Source organism: Ochotona curzoniae, unplaced genomic scaffold (genome assembly GCF_017591425.1).
Source record: "Ochotona curzoniae isolate NIBS_2020 unplaced genomic scaffold, NIBS_Ocur_1.0 scaffold_274, whole genome shotgun sequence".
NCBI classification, from domain to species: domain Eukaryota; kingdom Metazoa; phylum Chordata; class Mammalia; order Lagomorpha; family Ochotonidae; genus Ochotona; species Ochotona curzoniae.
Window position 1 is genome coordinate 5,784,360 of NW_024467101.1, and position 17,422 is coordinate 5,801,781.

At 47.3% G+C, this 17,422-nt stretch overlaps 1 protein-coding gene and 1 pseudogene across 2 annotated transcripts in view; one reads left to right on the forward strand and one right to left on the reverse strand.

Moving 5' to 3' along the window:
* Nucleotides 1–17,422, forward strand: part of SPECC1L (sperm antigen with calponin homology and coiled-coil domains 1 like) — an 89,902-nt gene that overhangs the window by 33,518 nt on the left and 38,962 nt on the right. For both annotated transcript variants that reach the window (XM_041003610.1, XM_041003609.1), the window contains exons 7-9: nt 1,812–1,975; nt 3,084–3,175; nt 11,673–11,763. In XM_041003610.1, coding sequence (XP_040859544.1) covers nt 1,812–1,975; nt 3,084–3,175; nt 11,673–11,763 — 347 coding nt within the window. The remainder of the gene's footprint in view (nt 1–1,811; nt 1,976–3,083; nt 3,176–11,672; nt 11,764–17,422) is intronic.
* Nucleotides 9,003–9,376, reverse strand: LOC121171903 (annotated as a pseudogene).

Here is a 17,422-nt window from a genome sequence, read left to right on the forward strand (position 1 = left end):
TTTTTGCAAAATTTTTAGTTTGAAATACATGTTTTGTTCCCAGTGCAATAGCGTAGCAGCTAAAGTCCTTGCCTTGCACGCACTAGGATTCCATAAGGGCACCGGTTCTAATCCTTACAGCTCCACTTCCCATCCAGCTCACCGCTTGTGGCCTGGGAAAGCAGTCGAGAACGGCCCAAAGTCTTGGAACCCTGCACCCGCATGGGATACCAGAAGAAGGTCCTGGCTTCAGATGGGCTCAGCTCCAGCTTTTGCAGCCACTTGGGGAGTGAACCAGCAGACAGAAAATCTTTCTCTCTTTCTCTCTATAAATCTTACTTTCCAATAAAATAAGTAAAATCTTAAAAAACAACAAAAACAACAAAAAAAAAACCCAAGTACCAATCATGACAGTTAGTTCCACCTGAGACCTTATGGTCCAAAAGCGCCAAATGGCTCTCAGTGGCAAATTTTCCTCACTACTGGCTTAATTTTTGTCCTCATATATACACGTTTAATAATTGTGTGGTGTTTATAAACTCTGCCAGTAATTGCCTATTCTAGGTGAGAGCTTTTCTGTTTGTCCCGTGCATTAGAGAGGGCCAGCAACGAGGCAGGATTGGTGAGTTGGGGCATCACACCGATCGCCTCTCAGACTCAGATTACCAGCCTGGGCCTGGGTTCTTTTTCCTTCATAGACATTCTGTGTGGATGCTGTAGCAGCTTCCTTCTGAACCTCTGACCTTGGGTCTGCGTCCTTGTGTGTCATGTGTGTCTGTGAGCACAGCACACACAGGACCTGTTGCAATTCCCAGACTCCTTGGCCCTAGGAGGAGACGCTCGGTGTGTCAGGGTCCTTGGCTCGTGTGGTGCTTGAATGTTCTCACCTCACTCAGATCAAAGTAGAACCTGGTGGTTATTTAAGTTACTTAGGATAACTTAAAATGAAAAATTTAATATCTCCTAGTACTTAGCAAGGAAGTGAAAGTGTTAGACTAGGTAATCAACTCAACTGATCTGGTTTTTTTAAAGATTTATTTATTTGGAAGGTGGAGTTTACAGAGAGAATGAGAGAGAGAGAGAGAGAGAGAGAGAGAGAGAAAGAGATAGGGAGAGATTGGTTTTTCATCCCTTGGTACACTCCTCAAATGGCTGCAATGGCTGGAGCTTGGCCAGTCTACAGCCATTAGAATGGAGCTTCTCTGCGGCTCCCATGTGAGTGGCAGGGGCCCAAAGACTTGACCTAGCTTCTGTTGCTTTTCCCAGGCACATTAACAGGGAGCTGGATTAGAAGTGGAGCAGCCAGGACTTGAGAGTTTGTACCCACATGGGATGCCAGTACTTGCATGTAGATGCTTTTCTTGTTATGACAGAATGCTGACCTTAACTGATACAGGCTTTTTTTTTTTTTGCTAAATTTATAGTTTATTTCAGAGAGAAAAAGAGATAGGGAGAAAACTTTCACCCACAGTGTCGCCCCTCAGATTCCTTGGCTGAAACTTGGAGCTAGGAGTGAAGTCTAGGTCTCGTCTGTGGGCAGTACAGACCTCATGACTTGAGCCGTCACCGCTGCCTCCCAGGGTCTGCACTGGCAGGAAGCTGGAATCAGGCTCTGGAGGTGGGACGTGAACTCAGCGCTCAGAGAAGAGCTGCAAGCATCCTAAATGGGGTCCCAACCACTAGGCCAAACCTGGCTGTTCCCATTGATACCAGGTTTTTTTTTTTTTTTTTAAAGAAAGGCTGGCATGTTTTCATGCTTTTCGCTCGGGAAGGGGAAGTGTTTATTTTCTCAGCCATGTGTTGAAACACCCCGACTTGAATGTCGTTTGCAGACAAGAGGAGGAGCGAGGCCGGGTCTACAACTACATGAATGCTGTGGAGAGAGATCTGGCAGCTTTGCGGCAAGGGATGGGGCTGAGCAGAAGGTCCTCAACTTCCTCAGAGCCAACCCCTACAGTGAAAACCCTCATCAAGTCCTTCGACAGTGCATCTCAAGGTGATGCTCAACTCTGCCTCAGGCCTGTGGTGCTCTCCCTTCGGTCGGCCTCCAGACAGTACTTCTGGGTTGCTGGGGGGTGAATTTTTAAAGCAGGCGGATCTGTTTGGATTCAGAAACATCAGGCTGGGGCTTGCATGGATTATAACAGTTAAGACTCATTAGTACGTAGGATAGCGTGTCTTTTTTAAATAAAATCACCTTTATTTAAATTCCCAATACGTAAATATATCTCCCTAGATGAACTTATAAACATTTTACACCAGAAATACATTTGTCTAAAACATGAAACCCCACATCTCTAGAAGTTTTTTTTACATTGTTTATCAACTTTTCCTGCCTAATAAAAGAAATGAGATGAATCGATATCCAAAAGTCAAGTGTAAGCTCATTTCATGGGTTTTTAAGCTCTCTTCCTCCAGTCAGAGAGCCATACAGGACACACACAGTTTGCACATACTTAGTTTGAAATAACTAAGTGACAGGAGGCAGGAAGCGGGCTTCTGGAGCCCAGAGTTTTCGTGTAGTCAGTTAATGTACAGTGGCACAGGAGGAGTCAGGAGGAGCCGGGTGTGGGGCCTCTGGAGGCATTCTGCACTATCAGTTAAACTTGAATGGAGTGGGAGGAAGTTGGAAGAGTGGGATGCGGAGCCTCCATTTCCATCCACACTGTGCCATCAATTACCCAGAAGTGGATGCTAGCTAATCAACCAGCTGCACGCACCCCTTACCCCATCACAGCAAGTGGCAGCTTAACACACAACGCTGGCCCAGAACACTTAATGCAAGAGAGAAAATGAAACGACAGGAGTAACCAGGATTAGAACCTTGACTACTCCGGGGCAGCAAACCATACACCTGTGGGGAAGAGAAGCAAGCGCCATTGCTTCTAGGCCTTTTGGCTAAGATCAAGTGAGAGGCGAGCGCCTGTATGCTGGGGTCAGACTCAGTGTTCAGTGTAGGTCAGGTCCTAGCTAGGGCAGAACATTGGTGATTCTGGGGAAATCTCTAAGTGGGCACCAGGCAAGAAAGCTCCCACTACATGAAGCTGTGTTGATTCTTTACTTAGTTATTTATTATTTGCTTTCATCTGTTTGTTTATTTTCAGTACCGAACCCTGCAGCAGCTGCAATTCCTCGTACGCCTCTCAGTCCCAGCCCTATGAAAACCCCTCCTGCAGCAGCTGTGTCCCCCATGCAGGTGAGTGTCTGGTCTTAGGAGAGCCCTCCCCCCGAAGCCGTTCACATGCATGTCAGGTGGGCCTGGCCTCCCCCGAAGCCGTTCACATGCATGTCAGGTGGGCCTGGCCTCTGGAAGGAGAGCCCTCCCCCACCCCCCCCAAGCCGTTCACATGCATGTCAGGTGGGCAGGTGATGGCCTCGTTTCTGAAAATGCTATGAATTTCTTCGAGATAAGTATAAATTGTGGTATTCTGAAAAACTTCCCGACAGTAAAGGTAACATCTGCCGTGTGCCGCATGCTGTTGTGAGTGCTTCATCGTGGCAGCTCATTTAATCCTTACGGCATCCCTCATGGGTGTCAAATGCTATTCATACCCCACTGTTCACTAAGGCCAAGAAAACTTAAAGGAAGAAGTGACAGCCCTAAGATCTGATCAGCATGGGAGTTTTGACCTGCTCTGTTTCTGGCCTGGGCTGGTTCACCCCTCCTTAGGCAACCTCATGGTCCCCCGCTCTCAGGAGGTCACCATATTGACCTCGGACACCCAATCGGCATAGCGCACTACAGCCCAGAACTCCTGGACTCAGGCGATCCTCTGGCCTCAGCCTCCCAAGTTGCTGGGACTACAGGCGTGCGCCACTGTGCCCGGCAGCCCTAAGATCTGAAGTGCCATGCATCACTGTGCCACCCCCGGGACATACCTCTATGTAGAGACTTCTTTAAGATTTCTTTTATTTTTATTGGAAAGACAGATATACAGATAGAAGGAGAGACAGAAAGATCTTCCATCTGCTGTTCACTCCCCCAAGTGACTGCAGAAGCTGGAGCTGAGCCCATCTGAAGCCAGGAGCCACTACCTTCTTCCAGGTCTCCCATGTGGGTGCAGGGTCCCAAAGCTTTGGGCCATCCTCTGCTGCTTTCCCAGGCCACAAGCAGGGAGCTGGATGGGAAGTGGAGCAGGTGGGGACACAAACTAGTGCTCATATGGCATCCCAGTGGTTGCAAAAGCAAGCATTTAGGTACTAGGCTATCATGCCAGGCCCTCTAATAGAGATGTGTGCTGCTGCTGTAGGGAGCTTGGATAACAGTCATGTTGTTTTCTATGTTGCCCTGGGTTTACTGGGTTTTCTTCACCGACTTTACTTGGCCTCACTCCTGGAGCTGTGCTCAGCCAGAGGTGGGTGGGGCCTGGCTTCCACATGAGAGTCAGCAGAGCTTTGTTAGATCCTGGACTGGAACCCGGGCAGTGTGGCTTCCATCCTTTCTTTTGATACCAAGCAGCAGGTTTCAGGGCCAGCTGCAATGCAGGGTGGGCTGAGGGCTGTGCAAAGCACTGGTTCAGAGAGGCGTGGCTTGTCCTTTGTGTTCAGGTTTTGGTAGCTGCTTCCCTGTGGATGGAGGGTTGGTACTGTAGTTCCCTCTGTGCCTTTATCTGTGTGCTTCTGTGGAGTGAGGCTGGGGTGGGGCAGTTCCACATGGGTGTGAGTGGCCTCAGAAAAAGTGGCCCAAAACTGAGTGACCCATGATAGATGGTAGCCGTGGTCACACCTTTTCCCAGAAGTGATAGAATCTGGACAGTTTCTCCTTGAGTTAAAGGTTTTCTGCTGTGTTTGTAGTGTCTGCGTGTTGTGTGAGTGAACCTATGAGCTCTCTGGGGAAGTTTGGTTGAAGTGTGTGCTCCCATTGCATGTATAATGCTGCAAGGGATCAAGCTCTGCATTTCCACACGTGTCCAAGACATTGTGACATTGTCTTAGTTTATATAGAGCTAAGGGTGTTTTATTGTCTACCCGTGATATTTAATGATTTCTCTGTTTTCTCGGAATCAGTTTTTTTTCCCGTAAAGATATAATTAAAAACAAAGAAAAGGTGCCAGGTATAATGAACCTCAACTAAGCTGTTTTTTTTTTTTCTGTGTAGTGTTTCTCAGTTGAAATTTAATGTACAGGGCATCATTTTGATAGATGGGAAATGAAAAAATGTCATTTCTGTAACTTGAGAAGAGCTGACAATTGCAAGTGACAGTTAGTAGCCCCGTAGCACATGATTGATGCAGTGTTTCTCAGACCTAATTGTTTGTAACAGTCACCTGGCCTCTGCCAGTGAACAGACTCTCTGGGGACTGGGGCCCAGGATGGAGAAGGTTGCTTTGTGAGCACTCTGGGTGGCAAGTCTGCCTTAGGCCTGGAGCGAGACAAGCGACTGCTATGGCAGATGGCGGGAAGGCCGGACAAGCCACAGGGAACAGCGGTTCTCAGACCTTGTGCAAAGGCTGTGCGATGCAGGTACCTGGAAAAAGAGTGAAGTGGAGAGGGGAAATTACCGCAGCTTGCATTTTTCCTGGAGGTATTTTCCAGACAGTAGGGCGGGAAGGATGATCCCCCACGCAGTAGGGAATGGTGAACCAATTGGATGTGAGGCATCACAGTAAGACTGCTAGACCCTGGGAAGAGCAGGTGCACGGACAGGCTCCTGAGTCTGTGTGGATGCTGTCTGTGCAAGCACAGGGAGCAGCGCCTCCAGGCGGGGCAAGACCAGCTTTCCAGGAGCAGCTGCGGAGCCTTCAGACAGATGGTCCCGCCAGCACAGGCCCCTCAAAGGCCATCCCTGCAACAGAACCAAACAGCCTGGGCTAGAGGCAACTCTAGGTCTGCTCTAGGAGACCCTAACAAACACCTTCAGCCCACCCAGGGAGGCCCAGAAGTAGCTGTGGCCAGCAGCGTCTGTGGTGACTCATAGAGTGTGGCAGCAGTGATGGAGTGTCCCTTTCAAGACAAGGAGATAAAAAGATGCACTTGGTCTCCAGTGTGCCTCTTGGTGTCTCCTGTTTCTGCTCGCTCTGTGGAAACCCAGTTACCTGGGGAGAGGCCCCCACCAGCTGCTCCAGAGTAGAGTTCTGCAACCCAGTGACAGCCGCGTGTCGCTGCCTTGTGAGAGACCTTGAACCAGAGCTGAGCTTGCGGACCCATAGAAACTGTGAGATCATAAATGTTTATAGTTTTAAACCTCTAAAGTTTCGGGGTAATTTGTCGTGTAGTATAGATAGCTAATACAGTAGCTTATTTACCCGCCAGAACAAAGTGTGATACTCTTTAAAGAACTGCAATAAATACAAGGCACAGTGTTGTAAAATACATAATGTGGCATGTAAAAATAATCACCAGACAACGATGAGGCAGGAAAATATGACCTGTAACCAGGAAAAAAAATATTAATCACTTGATACTGTCCTGGAAAAAATAGAAACGGTGGACTGATTATTCATTGATAGGCCCTATAGGCCTAAGGGTGTACAAGGGTTGTGTCCGTGGTAGGGAGAAGTGGCAGGTGAGTCAAGGAACCCAGGGAAAGACCAGCACGTTGCATGTCGTATCAGCGACCCCCCGTCTGGGATGAGGCACAGAGAGGTGAGAGGAGGAGGCAGGTGGGCTGAGCCTCTGACTTTTGGGGTGAAATCAGATGTCCTCATATATCCCAAATTTGAACCCAAGGAAAAAAGTGTTGGAAAAGAAAGAATAATTCAGGTTTATCCAAGCTGGGCAGTCACAGATCCGAGAAGACTCATTCACTAAGGCAAGGCAGACACATACAAACACATGTATGCTCCACAGCAAGGCACTACCCAAAACCCTAAGAAAATCTTGTTAATAAGGATTTATTTATATAAAAAGCAAGCCAGAGAGACAGATCCTTCAGCTGCTGATTCATTCCTCAAATGGCCACAACAGCAAGGGCTGGGCCAGGCTGAAGCCAGAAGCCTCTTTTTTTTGTTGTTGTTTTAAATTTTATTGCAAAGTCAAATATACAGAGGAGAGACGGAGAGGAGATCTTCTATCTGATGATTCACTACCCAGGCTGCTGCAATGGCCAGAGCTGCTCTGATCCAAAGCCAGGAGCCCAGAGCCTCCTCCAGGTCTTCCATGCCGGTGCAGGGTACCAAAGCTTTGGGGCATCCTTGACTACTTTTCTAGGTCACAAGCAGGAAACTGGATGGGAAGCAGGTGTTAGAACTGGTGCCTGTATGGGATCCCGGGCGCATGCAAAGCGAGGACCCCAGCCACTAGGCTACTATGCCAGGCCCTAGGAGCTTCTACCACATGTCCCATGTGGGAGAGCACAGGATTTGGGCTGTCTTCCATCGCTCTCCCAAGCACAGTAGCAGGGAGTTGGATTGGAAGTAGAATGAGTCGGATCTCCAACCAGTGCCTGAATGGTATACTGGCATTTGCAGGAGGCAGTGTGAGACTGACATCACCACGAATGCCACGTACCCGGGAGGAAAGGATAACATTTCAATAAAATGATTCTTTTTTTTTTTAAAAAAAAGATTTATTTATTTTTATTGGGAAGTCAGATATACAGAGAGGAAGATCTTCCATCCAGTGGTTCACTCCCAAGTGGCTGCAATGGCTGGAGCGGAGCCAGTCCAAAGCCAGAAGCCAGGAGCCTCTTCTGGGTCTCCCACGCAGGTGCAGGGTCCCAAAGCTTTTGGCTGTCCTCGACTGCTTTCCCAGGCCACAGGCAGGGAGCTGGATGGGAAGCAGGGCCACTGGGGTTAGAACCGGCTGCCATATGGGATCGTGGTGTGTGCAAGGCAATGACTTTAGCTGCTAGGCTATCATGCTGGGCCCAACAGAATGGTTCTTTAAGACTTCTGGTTTTTGTTGACAAAAAAAAAATTGATGAAATTTCACACACATTCATAGTAAAAACTTAATCAAATTAGAAAAAGAGGGGGACACCCTCATTCTAAAAAATGGGGTTTGTGCAAAGTCTCCAGTTAACATCATTGCTGGTAGGGAGACCCAGTACTCTGCAGCAGCACAGGGACCAAGGCGAGGAGGCTCGCACTCACCGATTTCATCGAGCGTTTGGCTCCTTTGTACAAGCAGGCCAAGGAAAGCAGTGAAAGCAGACTGGGAAATGAAGTGAAGCCATCATCATTTGCTGATGACATGGTCATTTATTTAGACAATCCCAAGGAAGCCACGGAAAAGCTTATGGAGATGCGCAGTGTTAACAGGTTACAGACTTGCTATTCAAAACCCACGCATAGACTTGGGTGTTCCAGCATGGACAGCTGGAAGTTGATGTACTTAGCAGTACTTGAATGAAATATGCATGAGACCTGCAGATTGGAAACTAGCAATCTCTAGAAGAATTAAGTAGTCAATGGGAAAAATATTAAGGTGTGGAAGATTCAACAATATTAGCAGCATTTTGGGATCCTTTGTTCTGAACAATCCCAATTAAGAGCCCAGCGCTTTTTTGGCTAGAGATGAGCAATTTAATGTAAAATTTAAATTGGAAATGCAAAAGACCCTGAATATTCAAAGCAACCTGGGGGACAAAAAAAGAACCAAACAAGAGAACTCCTACTGCACTTACACTAGGATCAGATCAGGACCGTGTGTTCTAACCTGCGTTTCAGCATGGTTCGTGGAATAGGTGCAAGTGCAGAAGCAGGCCAGTTGGTTTTCCGCAAGGGGACCAGGGCAGCCTAGTGGGTGAGTCGTAGTCTCTTCCACGAAAGATTGTGAAGCAGCTCAGTGTTCACGTAGTTTAATTACAGCCCTTACCTCGTGATACATCCAGAGGCTGAGACTGCGTCATCTTCCATGAAAAACCTAAAGCCACACAACGTCTGCATGAGAACCTCGCGCAACGCTATGATCCCCCCCCCCGTTTTGAATGTTCATGAATATTTTAATAACATTCTCTAATATTGAGACATCCACTGATGGTTTTAATATTTGTTGCTACTAACAATGAAATGCACAAGAAGCATGAATTTATCTTATACCATAGCAAATCAGGAAATCAGGACACAGTTGCCACTTCCAGTGTTAATCTTCAGACAGCAGCATCTCCACGAGGCTGATCCCCAGGCACTCGGATGCTACCAGCTTCTGAGGTGTTCCAGGTTTAAAGCGTGTCGGCACTGCCATTATCTTCAGCTTTTTTTCTGAATTCATTGTTGGGATCTTTCCAGTAAGGTTTGTCTCCCGCTTGGCAGTGCATGAATACACATCCTTTTGTAGCAGACTTCAGTGCCTCTTGTACAACTGGTTCAGCCTTCATGCAGCTGGGACACTAGCTTTTCCATCTGGTGTCCTCACACCCAGAAAAATAGGCAAAAACCATCTTGTCCTTGTATGTCTCCATGACCCAGCTGAACTTCTTGAAGCCAGAAATACACATCTCCTCGTAGCTGGCCATTGGGTGAGTGTGGACCCGGAGACTTGCACAAGTGGGTGGGGCTGCAGCCCACGTGGGACAGGTGATCATCACCTGTTAGAATCGAAAGTCATTTGCACACAGAAAGCAGGAGCCAGGAAAGCAAATTGAAAAATTTGGCATCAGAGTGTAGCGTGTTTTCAGAAGATACAAAGAAAATGCAAAGCCAAGCTTCAGACTGGAGAGACTAAATTCCTAATGTGTTTATCTGATAAAAGACTTGCATTTGGGAAAATGAAAAAGATTTAGGGGTGGATGGGTGGAGAAATAAAACATGTCTCCAGCAAGGGTGAACAAATGGCTTCCTGCCTGTGAGAAAATGCCCATCCTCCTTGATCATCAGAACAATGGAAATTAAACCTGCCCTGGGATTCTTCCCCGCAAGCCCTGGAGTGACCAGGATTAAAGACTGGCAGTATCAAGAGTAGGAAGGATGTGGAGGATCACTCATTTCCACTAAGCATATGAAAATAGTAGTTAGAAAGTACCTAGGTTAGAAAACAGGTGTTGGGGGCCTGGCGTGGTGGCGCAGTGGTTAAGGTCCTCGCTTTGCACGCCTGGGATCCCATATGGGCGCCAGTTCTAATCCCGGCAGCTCCACTTCCCATCCAGCTCCCTGCCTGTGGCCTGGGAAAGCAGTCGAGGACGACCCAAAGCTTTGGGACCCTGCACCTGCGTGGGAGACCCGGAAGAGGCTCCTGGCTTTGGATCAGCATAGCATCGGCCGTTACGCTCACTTGGGGAGTGAATCATCAGACGGAGGATCTTCTTCTCTGTCTCTCCTCTCTATATCCACCTTTCCAATAAAAATAAAATAAATCTTAAAAAAAAAAAAAAAAAGAAAACAGGTGTTGGGGGAGGGTAGTGATGTAGCACAGGGGGTCAGGCTGCCACCAGCATCCCTTATCTAAGCACTAGTTTCAGACATGGATGTTCTGCCTCTAATGCAGCTCCCTGCAAACCCTAAGGAAGCAAAGGAAGATGGCCTAAGTACTTAGGTCCTTGATACCCACGTGGGAAACCCAGATGCAGGGCTGTTGGCTCTGGGACCCAGGCCTAGCTGTTGGGGGAGTGAGCCAGCAGGTGGAAGATCTTTGGATTGCTCTGCCTTTCAAGATAGGTAATTAGATGGATGGGTGGGTGGTGGGTGGATGGAGTCATGTGCATCTTACGTAAGAGTTGGGGGAAGCTAAAGGTCTAAAGCATGAGAAAACACACAGATAAACTACGTGTTTGTGGAGATGTGGCAGGAGATGAAGCAGGGGAACTGAGGGGTTTGGGGTGCTTGTGGTGGACATTTCAGGCTGCTGGTGAATGCCTAAGTCTGGAGCAGAGGTGGCCAGGAACACAGCTGGACAGTATTGCTGAGTCAGGACCATGGCACTGGGACAAACGCATTGCGAGCAGGAAAAAGACTTGAGATTTGTTCGAAAGCAGGACGTGAATGATCAATAAAACTACAATTGGAAGTCATCTGTACATGTATTTGAAACCGATTTTTTAAAAATTTAGTGAATAGTATTTTTTAAGAATTCCCTTCTAAACGTCTTTTTAACATTTAATTTGAAAGAGTTAGGCATCGCCCATCTGTTGGTTCATTCCCCAACTGCCTGCAGCCGGAGCTGAGGTGTGCTGAACCCAGGAGCCAGGAACTCCATCCACATCTTCCACATGGGTGCTAGGGACCCAGAGACTTGAGCCTCTTCTGCTTCTAGCGTGTGTGTGAACAAGAAACTGGAAACAGTGGTCAGGACTTGTAACAAGAATCTCCAGTAGGAGGTACCTGGTTTGCAGCTGATGACTTGATGCCATCATAAAAGCCTGCCCCCGTTAAGAATTCTCTTTAAAAATAGGAATGAAATTGCCCTCAGAATACCATTGGCTGTCAGGTCTCTGGTGTAAGATTTGTTAATAGAGAAAGTGGGAGTGATTAAAATAGAGCCAGAGAAGAAATGGAAATGGATCGTATATAGCTGATACCTTGTTTGTGTCCGTGTCTAGATTTACTAGACTATACTATGAGAGGTGCCTGAGCTCTCTGATCTTGATTACAGCTGCATGTAAACGAATTTATAATTACAGCGTAATGAGTCTTTTAAAAAGTACATTGGTTACTTCTGTGTGTATTGTGTGTATTTGTGTTATAAAGTTACTGTGGTGGTATGGAAGGGATTATCTGCATTTATAACTAAGTGTCTACTCTCTCACATTCACTGCCTTTGTGAGTCACCGCACCACATAGAGCCTAACCTTGACATTGCTTATCTTGTGATTTCAGAGACATTCCATCAGTGGACCAATCTCAGCATCCAAACCCCTGACAGCCCTGTCAGACAAGAGACCAAACTTTGGGGAGCTCCCCGTTCAAGGTACAGCTCACATGTCTAACCATAGCAACATCTTCATACAAAGCTTATTAATAATATGTCTTAATTATAGCTCAGGAATTGGTTGTTCATAGTGCATGTTTCATGGCAGCTGGGTTTAGCATAGGAGGGAGCGCATGCACACCATTACGAGGCAGTCTTCATGGTTCCTCATGCAGAGGTGCTCTTGTTATCCTCATTTTTATAGATATTGCAGGTGCAGCTGCAAGAAGCTAAGTGGTCAACTGAACCCTTGGCAGCTGGACTCCAGACCCATTCTCCTCATCTCTGTACAGTGTGATTTAGGAGTTACAGAGAGAAAGAGAGAAGGAAGGAGGGTGAGGGAGAGAGAGAGAGAGAAAACTTCCATCTACTGGTTCACTTCCAGGATGGCAACAAAGGCGGGGGCTGAGCCAGGCCCGGCACTTGAACTGGCGCCCCCATGGCAGCCCCGGTGCTGCTCCCCCTCTCTACTGCTCTCGTTTTCCCAGCACCACGGACTCCTTTGTCTCCGCACCTCTGTGCTGACTGCTGTCTCCTCCATGCCTCGGGCCTCTTCTCACTCCCTGGCCTCTGCTGTGTGTGTGCGCTTGCTCTTGTGGTCAGTGTTGCCTTTCCTATGGCTTAGTCACTGTTTCTCTGCTGAGGATTGTCTGGCTGCTCCAGCCTGTTCATCTCCCCCCCCCCAGGACCCTACTCTGTGTCCAGTTTCCTACTTGACATCTGTTTTGATATTCACACACTGGAGGTGTCCAGCACAAAGTTCCCTGAGAGGTTCCTGAATGGCCTCTAGCTTCCCCGTCCCAGCTGACATCTCTGATGGTAGCTGTGTTCTCCACGAACCCTGGTGGCAACCTTGGTGATTCCGTCTTAGATCTGCTCAGCTGCCTACGAAATCCCATTGACCCTGCTTTTCAGGACTACTACGAATCATTGTGCTTCCTCTGCTGTCTCCCCATCCCAGCTGATGCTGCTCGGTGTAGTTAAAAAGGGAAAATCGAGAGAGAGAGATTGAAATCATTGATCCACTGGTTTACCCTCCTGTTGGCCAAGCTGAACCAGGAGCCTGGAATGCCATCTGGGTCTTCCATGAGGAAGACAGGGGCCCAAGCACTTAAGCCATCTTTCCCTGCTTTACCAGGAATGTTAGCCGGGAGCTGGATTGGAGGTAGAGCAGCCAGGACTCCAACTGATGCTCACGGGATGCTAGCATTGCAAGTGGTAGCTCTACTTGCACGGTGCTGGCCCTGGCTTCCAAAACTGTTTTGCATCTACATAGACTTACCTGTTAGTTCCATTTTGTATGAGCTTTTGGACAGCATCTTCTGGTCATGAGAAAGTGTGCCTTTGGCTGTATTCTCGCTGCATGCGCGAGGGTTCAGTACTATCTACACATGGTTGTGCTCCTGTCCAGTCACATCTCTTTTGCCCTGAAGTCCGTGCCAAGTACAGTCGGCCAGGAGCCAGGCATACCAAAGCTCTGGGAGCATGTGCAGCTTGAGCCTTGGGTGTGAGTTCCAGGCTGCAGGTGGCCTCAGGGGAGCAAGTGCTCTAGGAAGACATAACCTGACTTCATCTTGCCGAGCCAGGCTGCCGCTGATCCCCAGAGCCTTCTGCGTTCTCCTCTGCTGCTTTCCACATTCCCAGCAGGACAGGTTCCAATGGGGAAGGAAGTAAGCCGTACTCCTTCAGCTCTTCCACGTCACGTGATGAAACGTGGGTCCTGGGCCGCCTCCTGGTCAGCTGACCTGGGCTGTCCAGAAAGGGAACTCGCAAATGCCATCGTCCCATGTATTCCACGAGACTCAGGAAAGGATGAATTCGGGTAACTAGATAAAACTGGAAACTGTCCAGTTATTTGTTAGGTTGACTTGTGTGGGTGGAAGGGTCAGGTTCCTGAAAGCGCAGAGTGAAAGCATGAAGAATCTGTTCCTTGTTTTCTTATCTGGTGGACTTAGGGCATGGAGGTGCCACTCAGCAAGGGTGTGTGCTGGTCATCTGGGCTCATGCCCATCTTCTTCTTTTTTTTTTTTTTTTTTAAGATTTATTTATTTTTATTGGAAAGGCAGATATACAGAGAGGAGGAAAGACAGAGAGGAAGATCTTCCATCTGATGATTCCTCCCCAAGTGCCTGCAACAGCTGGAGCTGAGCCGATCCAAAGCCAAGAACCAGGCGCTTTCTCCAGGTCTCCCATGTGGGTACAGATCCCAACGCTTTGGGGCTTCCTCTGCTGCTGTCCCAGGCCACAAGCAGGGAGCTGGATGGGAAGTGGAGTTGCCAGGGTTAGAACTGGTATCCATATGGGATCCCGGCATGTTCAAGGCGAGAACTTTAACTGCCACGCTATCATGCCGGACTCCCACCTCATTTTTTACTTCACACTCCTACAATGTCTTAATATCGAGGATGGCCCAATGCACTCACGTGGGAGAACCAGAAGAAGCTCCTGGATCCTGGCTTCCGATCGGCTCAGCTGCAGCTGTTGCAGCCACTTGGGGATTGAATCATTGGACGAAAGATCTTCCTCTCTATCTCTCCTTCTCTCCTTATATCTGACTTTCCAATAAAATAAAAAATCTTAAAAAAAAATCTTAACGAGGCTTAGCTGGGATGTTTTAGATCTGTACAGGAGAGAGAGGCACACTTTGGGTGGATATTTATCCGGGAAGTTGTCACCAGCGTGATGTTTTAAACAGTCGTAAGAGGAGAGGAGTTGGAAAGCAGAACAACCAGTGAGTCCTGGCCGAGGGGAGCTGCTGTGGCCACGCAGGCTGTGATAAAGGACTAGGGTGGGATCTGCAGTCCCTCTTGAACAGCTCTGCTTCCTGAACTGTTTATCTTGGCACAAATCAAAAAAACTCAAACCCATGCAGTCTATAATTTTCATCTCAAAGGCTTAAATTGCCTCATTTCTGAAATTTTAGGAAGTACTGCCTCTTGTCCTGCTTACACTTGAATAAGAGAGTAAGCATTTAATAGTAGGTCTGGTATTCTGCTTTGTTGCATGTAGCATGCCTGCATGTCATTTGCAGCAAAACATTTTAGTCCAGGGAGCCTCATTAGAAGTGGGCCAATCAGATGTCCGTGTGTTAATACTGTTGGCAGTTGGATTGAGTTGCGTGAGGCATGATTGGAGCTCTTAGTGAACTTTTGTAGGTAGAAATGAGTTGGCATTTGTTTCCTATGCCAAAAAAAGAAAAGAAAAAAGGTGCAGATCGGTCCCCAGGTTGTAGGTTCTGGACATTGAAAAGGTCTTTATTTATTTATTTATTTAATTATTTTAAGATTTATTTTATTTTTAGTGGAAAGTCAGATATACAGAGAGGAGAGACAGAGAGAAAGATCTTCCATCCGTTGATTCACTCCACAAGTGACTGCAACTGCCAGTGCTGTGCTGATCCAAAGCCAGGAGCCTGGAGCTCTTCTGCTCCCACACAGGCGCAGGGTTCCATGGCTTTGGGCTGTCCTCGACTGCTCTCCCAGGCCATAGGCAGGGAGCTGGATGGGAAGTGGGGCTGCCGGGATTAGATTCAGACAGGGATCAGAACCAGACAGGAGCCATATGGGATCCTGGCATGTTTGAGGCAACGACTTAGCTGCTAGGCCTCTGCGCCGGGCTCTGTTTGTCCCCTTCTTGGTGGAGCTGGAAGTGTTGCATATGTGTGTGCCAATCCACACACTCACACTCTTACTCTCTCTCTCTCTCTCTCTCTCTCTCTCTCTCTCTCGCACACACACATACACACACGCACGCACACACTGTATGGCTGTCTGAACCTGTGAGTTAATACAAATGTTTGAACTTCACCAGTTATTCCAGCCTTCTGCCTTTCTTTATTTGTAACTTTGTTCTTGTGACAGTGAGAAACCCGAGTCTTCATTATCTATGTTATATCTACTTGTTTTTTTCAACCCTAGATTCTTTTTTTTTTATTATTGTTAATAACATTGCATTATGTGACACAGTTTTATAGGCACTGGGATTTCCCCCACCCCTCCCATAACTCTCCCCCCATGGTGGATTCCTCCACCTTGTTGCGTAACCACAGTTCAAGTTCAGTTGAGCTTCCTTCATTGCAAATATATACCAAGCATAGAGTACAGCATCTTATTGTCCAGATAAGTTCAACGGCTTCTTGGGGAGACCTTCTCTGGTCTGAAGGTAGAGCCGGCAGAGTAAAATCCCGGTCAGTTAAAAGCCCCAACAAAACAATATACAGTGTTATGGAATTAATTGACATAGTATTGAGTAAACAATATGCTGAAAATAATGCAAGTTCAATTTTTCAAAACACATGGGTTGAGACAGTATCAATGACAGGTTCAAAAAAAAATATTACAGGTTAAATTAAGGCAATTCTTATATAGTAATTTTCAGAATGAGTAAACGACACCCTTAGGAGAAACATTTTGTTTTGCTGGAAGAGAGAGGTCTTCCATGTGATGGCTTACCCCCCCCCCCCCCCCCCCACCACCATATGATTGCACCAGTCAAAGCTGGGCGCGGCCACAGCCAAGAGCTTCTGTAATTATCCCACACGAGTTCAGTGTCCCAAGTTTTGGGCCATATTCTACTGCTTTCCCAAGTACATTAACAGCTGGAATGCTAAGGGAGCAGCCAGGACTGAACAGGCACCCGTCTCGGATGCTGGCACTGTGGGGAGAGGCAGTGCTTACTACACTACAGCCCCGGCCCAGACAAACAACTTAGCAGAGTACAATATTCGTGTTATTTATTTTTTTTTCTCTGTAACGTCTCACTAAAGTACTCCCCCCTCCTAGAATTCCTTATTTCCTTTTCTGTCACTCCTTTCCTGTTGGTGTGGCTGTCATGCTTTCACAGTACGATTCATTTGCCCCAGTTTGAATTCCATTTACCCTCTCCCCCCCATTCTGGTTGCTTTTTAATTTTAATTATATACAATAGGATGTACTCTGTGTGGTGCGTGATTTAATGGGCTTTCAAACATGCATAGTCATGCATCTGTTAGCAGAGAATTCTGTCCCTAGGGTTCCCTCATACTCCTGGTTACAGTCAGCCCTCCCCCATACCACAACTCCTGGCAGCCAGCAATATGTTCTTCATCCTATAGTTGTGCCTTCCCCGAGTCTGCAGGAAATGAAATTGGCAATGTATAGCCCCCGGAGTTTGACTTCTCTCACTTAGCAGAATGCATTTATTTTTGCTGTTATTGGGGTACAGTTTTATAAATGAATGTCAATTAGATCTGGTTCGTTGTGTTGCCCAAGTCCAGGTCTTTTATTTCCTTATGAACTTCTGTCTACTTGTTATTAAACTCTGCACATCTAGTCAGTTTGTTTGTTTCTCCTTTCTGTCCTGTCACTGAGATGTCCTCGTTGAGTCCCTTTCAGCATGCAGGTAGGGAAGTTGTGAGGTGCACACATTTAGGATTGTTAGGTCTTCTTAGAGTGTGGCGCCCTTTATTGTCATAGAATGTTTCTTCAGGTCATACAACATTGCTTGTTCTGAAATCTGGTCCAGTACTTTGAGAGCTGCTTCTCCTTAATTTTTGACTTAGTTTTTCATTGTAAATTTATCTGAGAGAGGCTTACTTTCCTAATGCCTCCCAGGCGTTGGAACTGGCTTGGACCAAAGCTGGGAGCCGGGACTTCAGTCCAGGCCTGCCATCCATGTGATT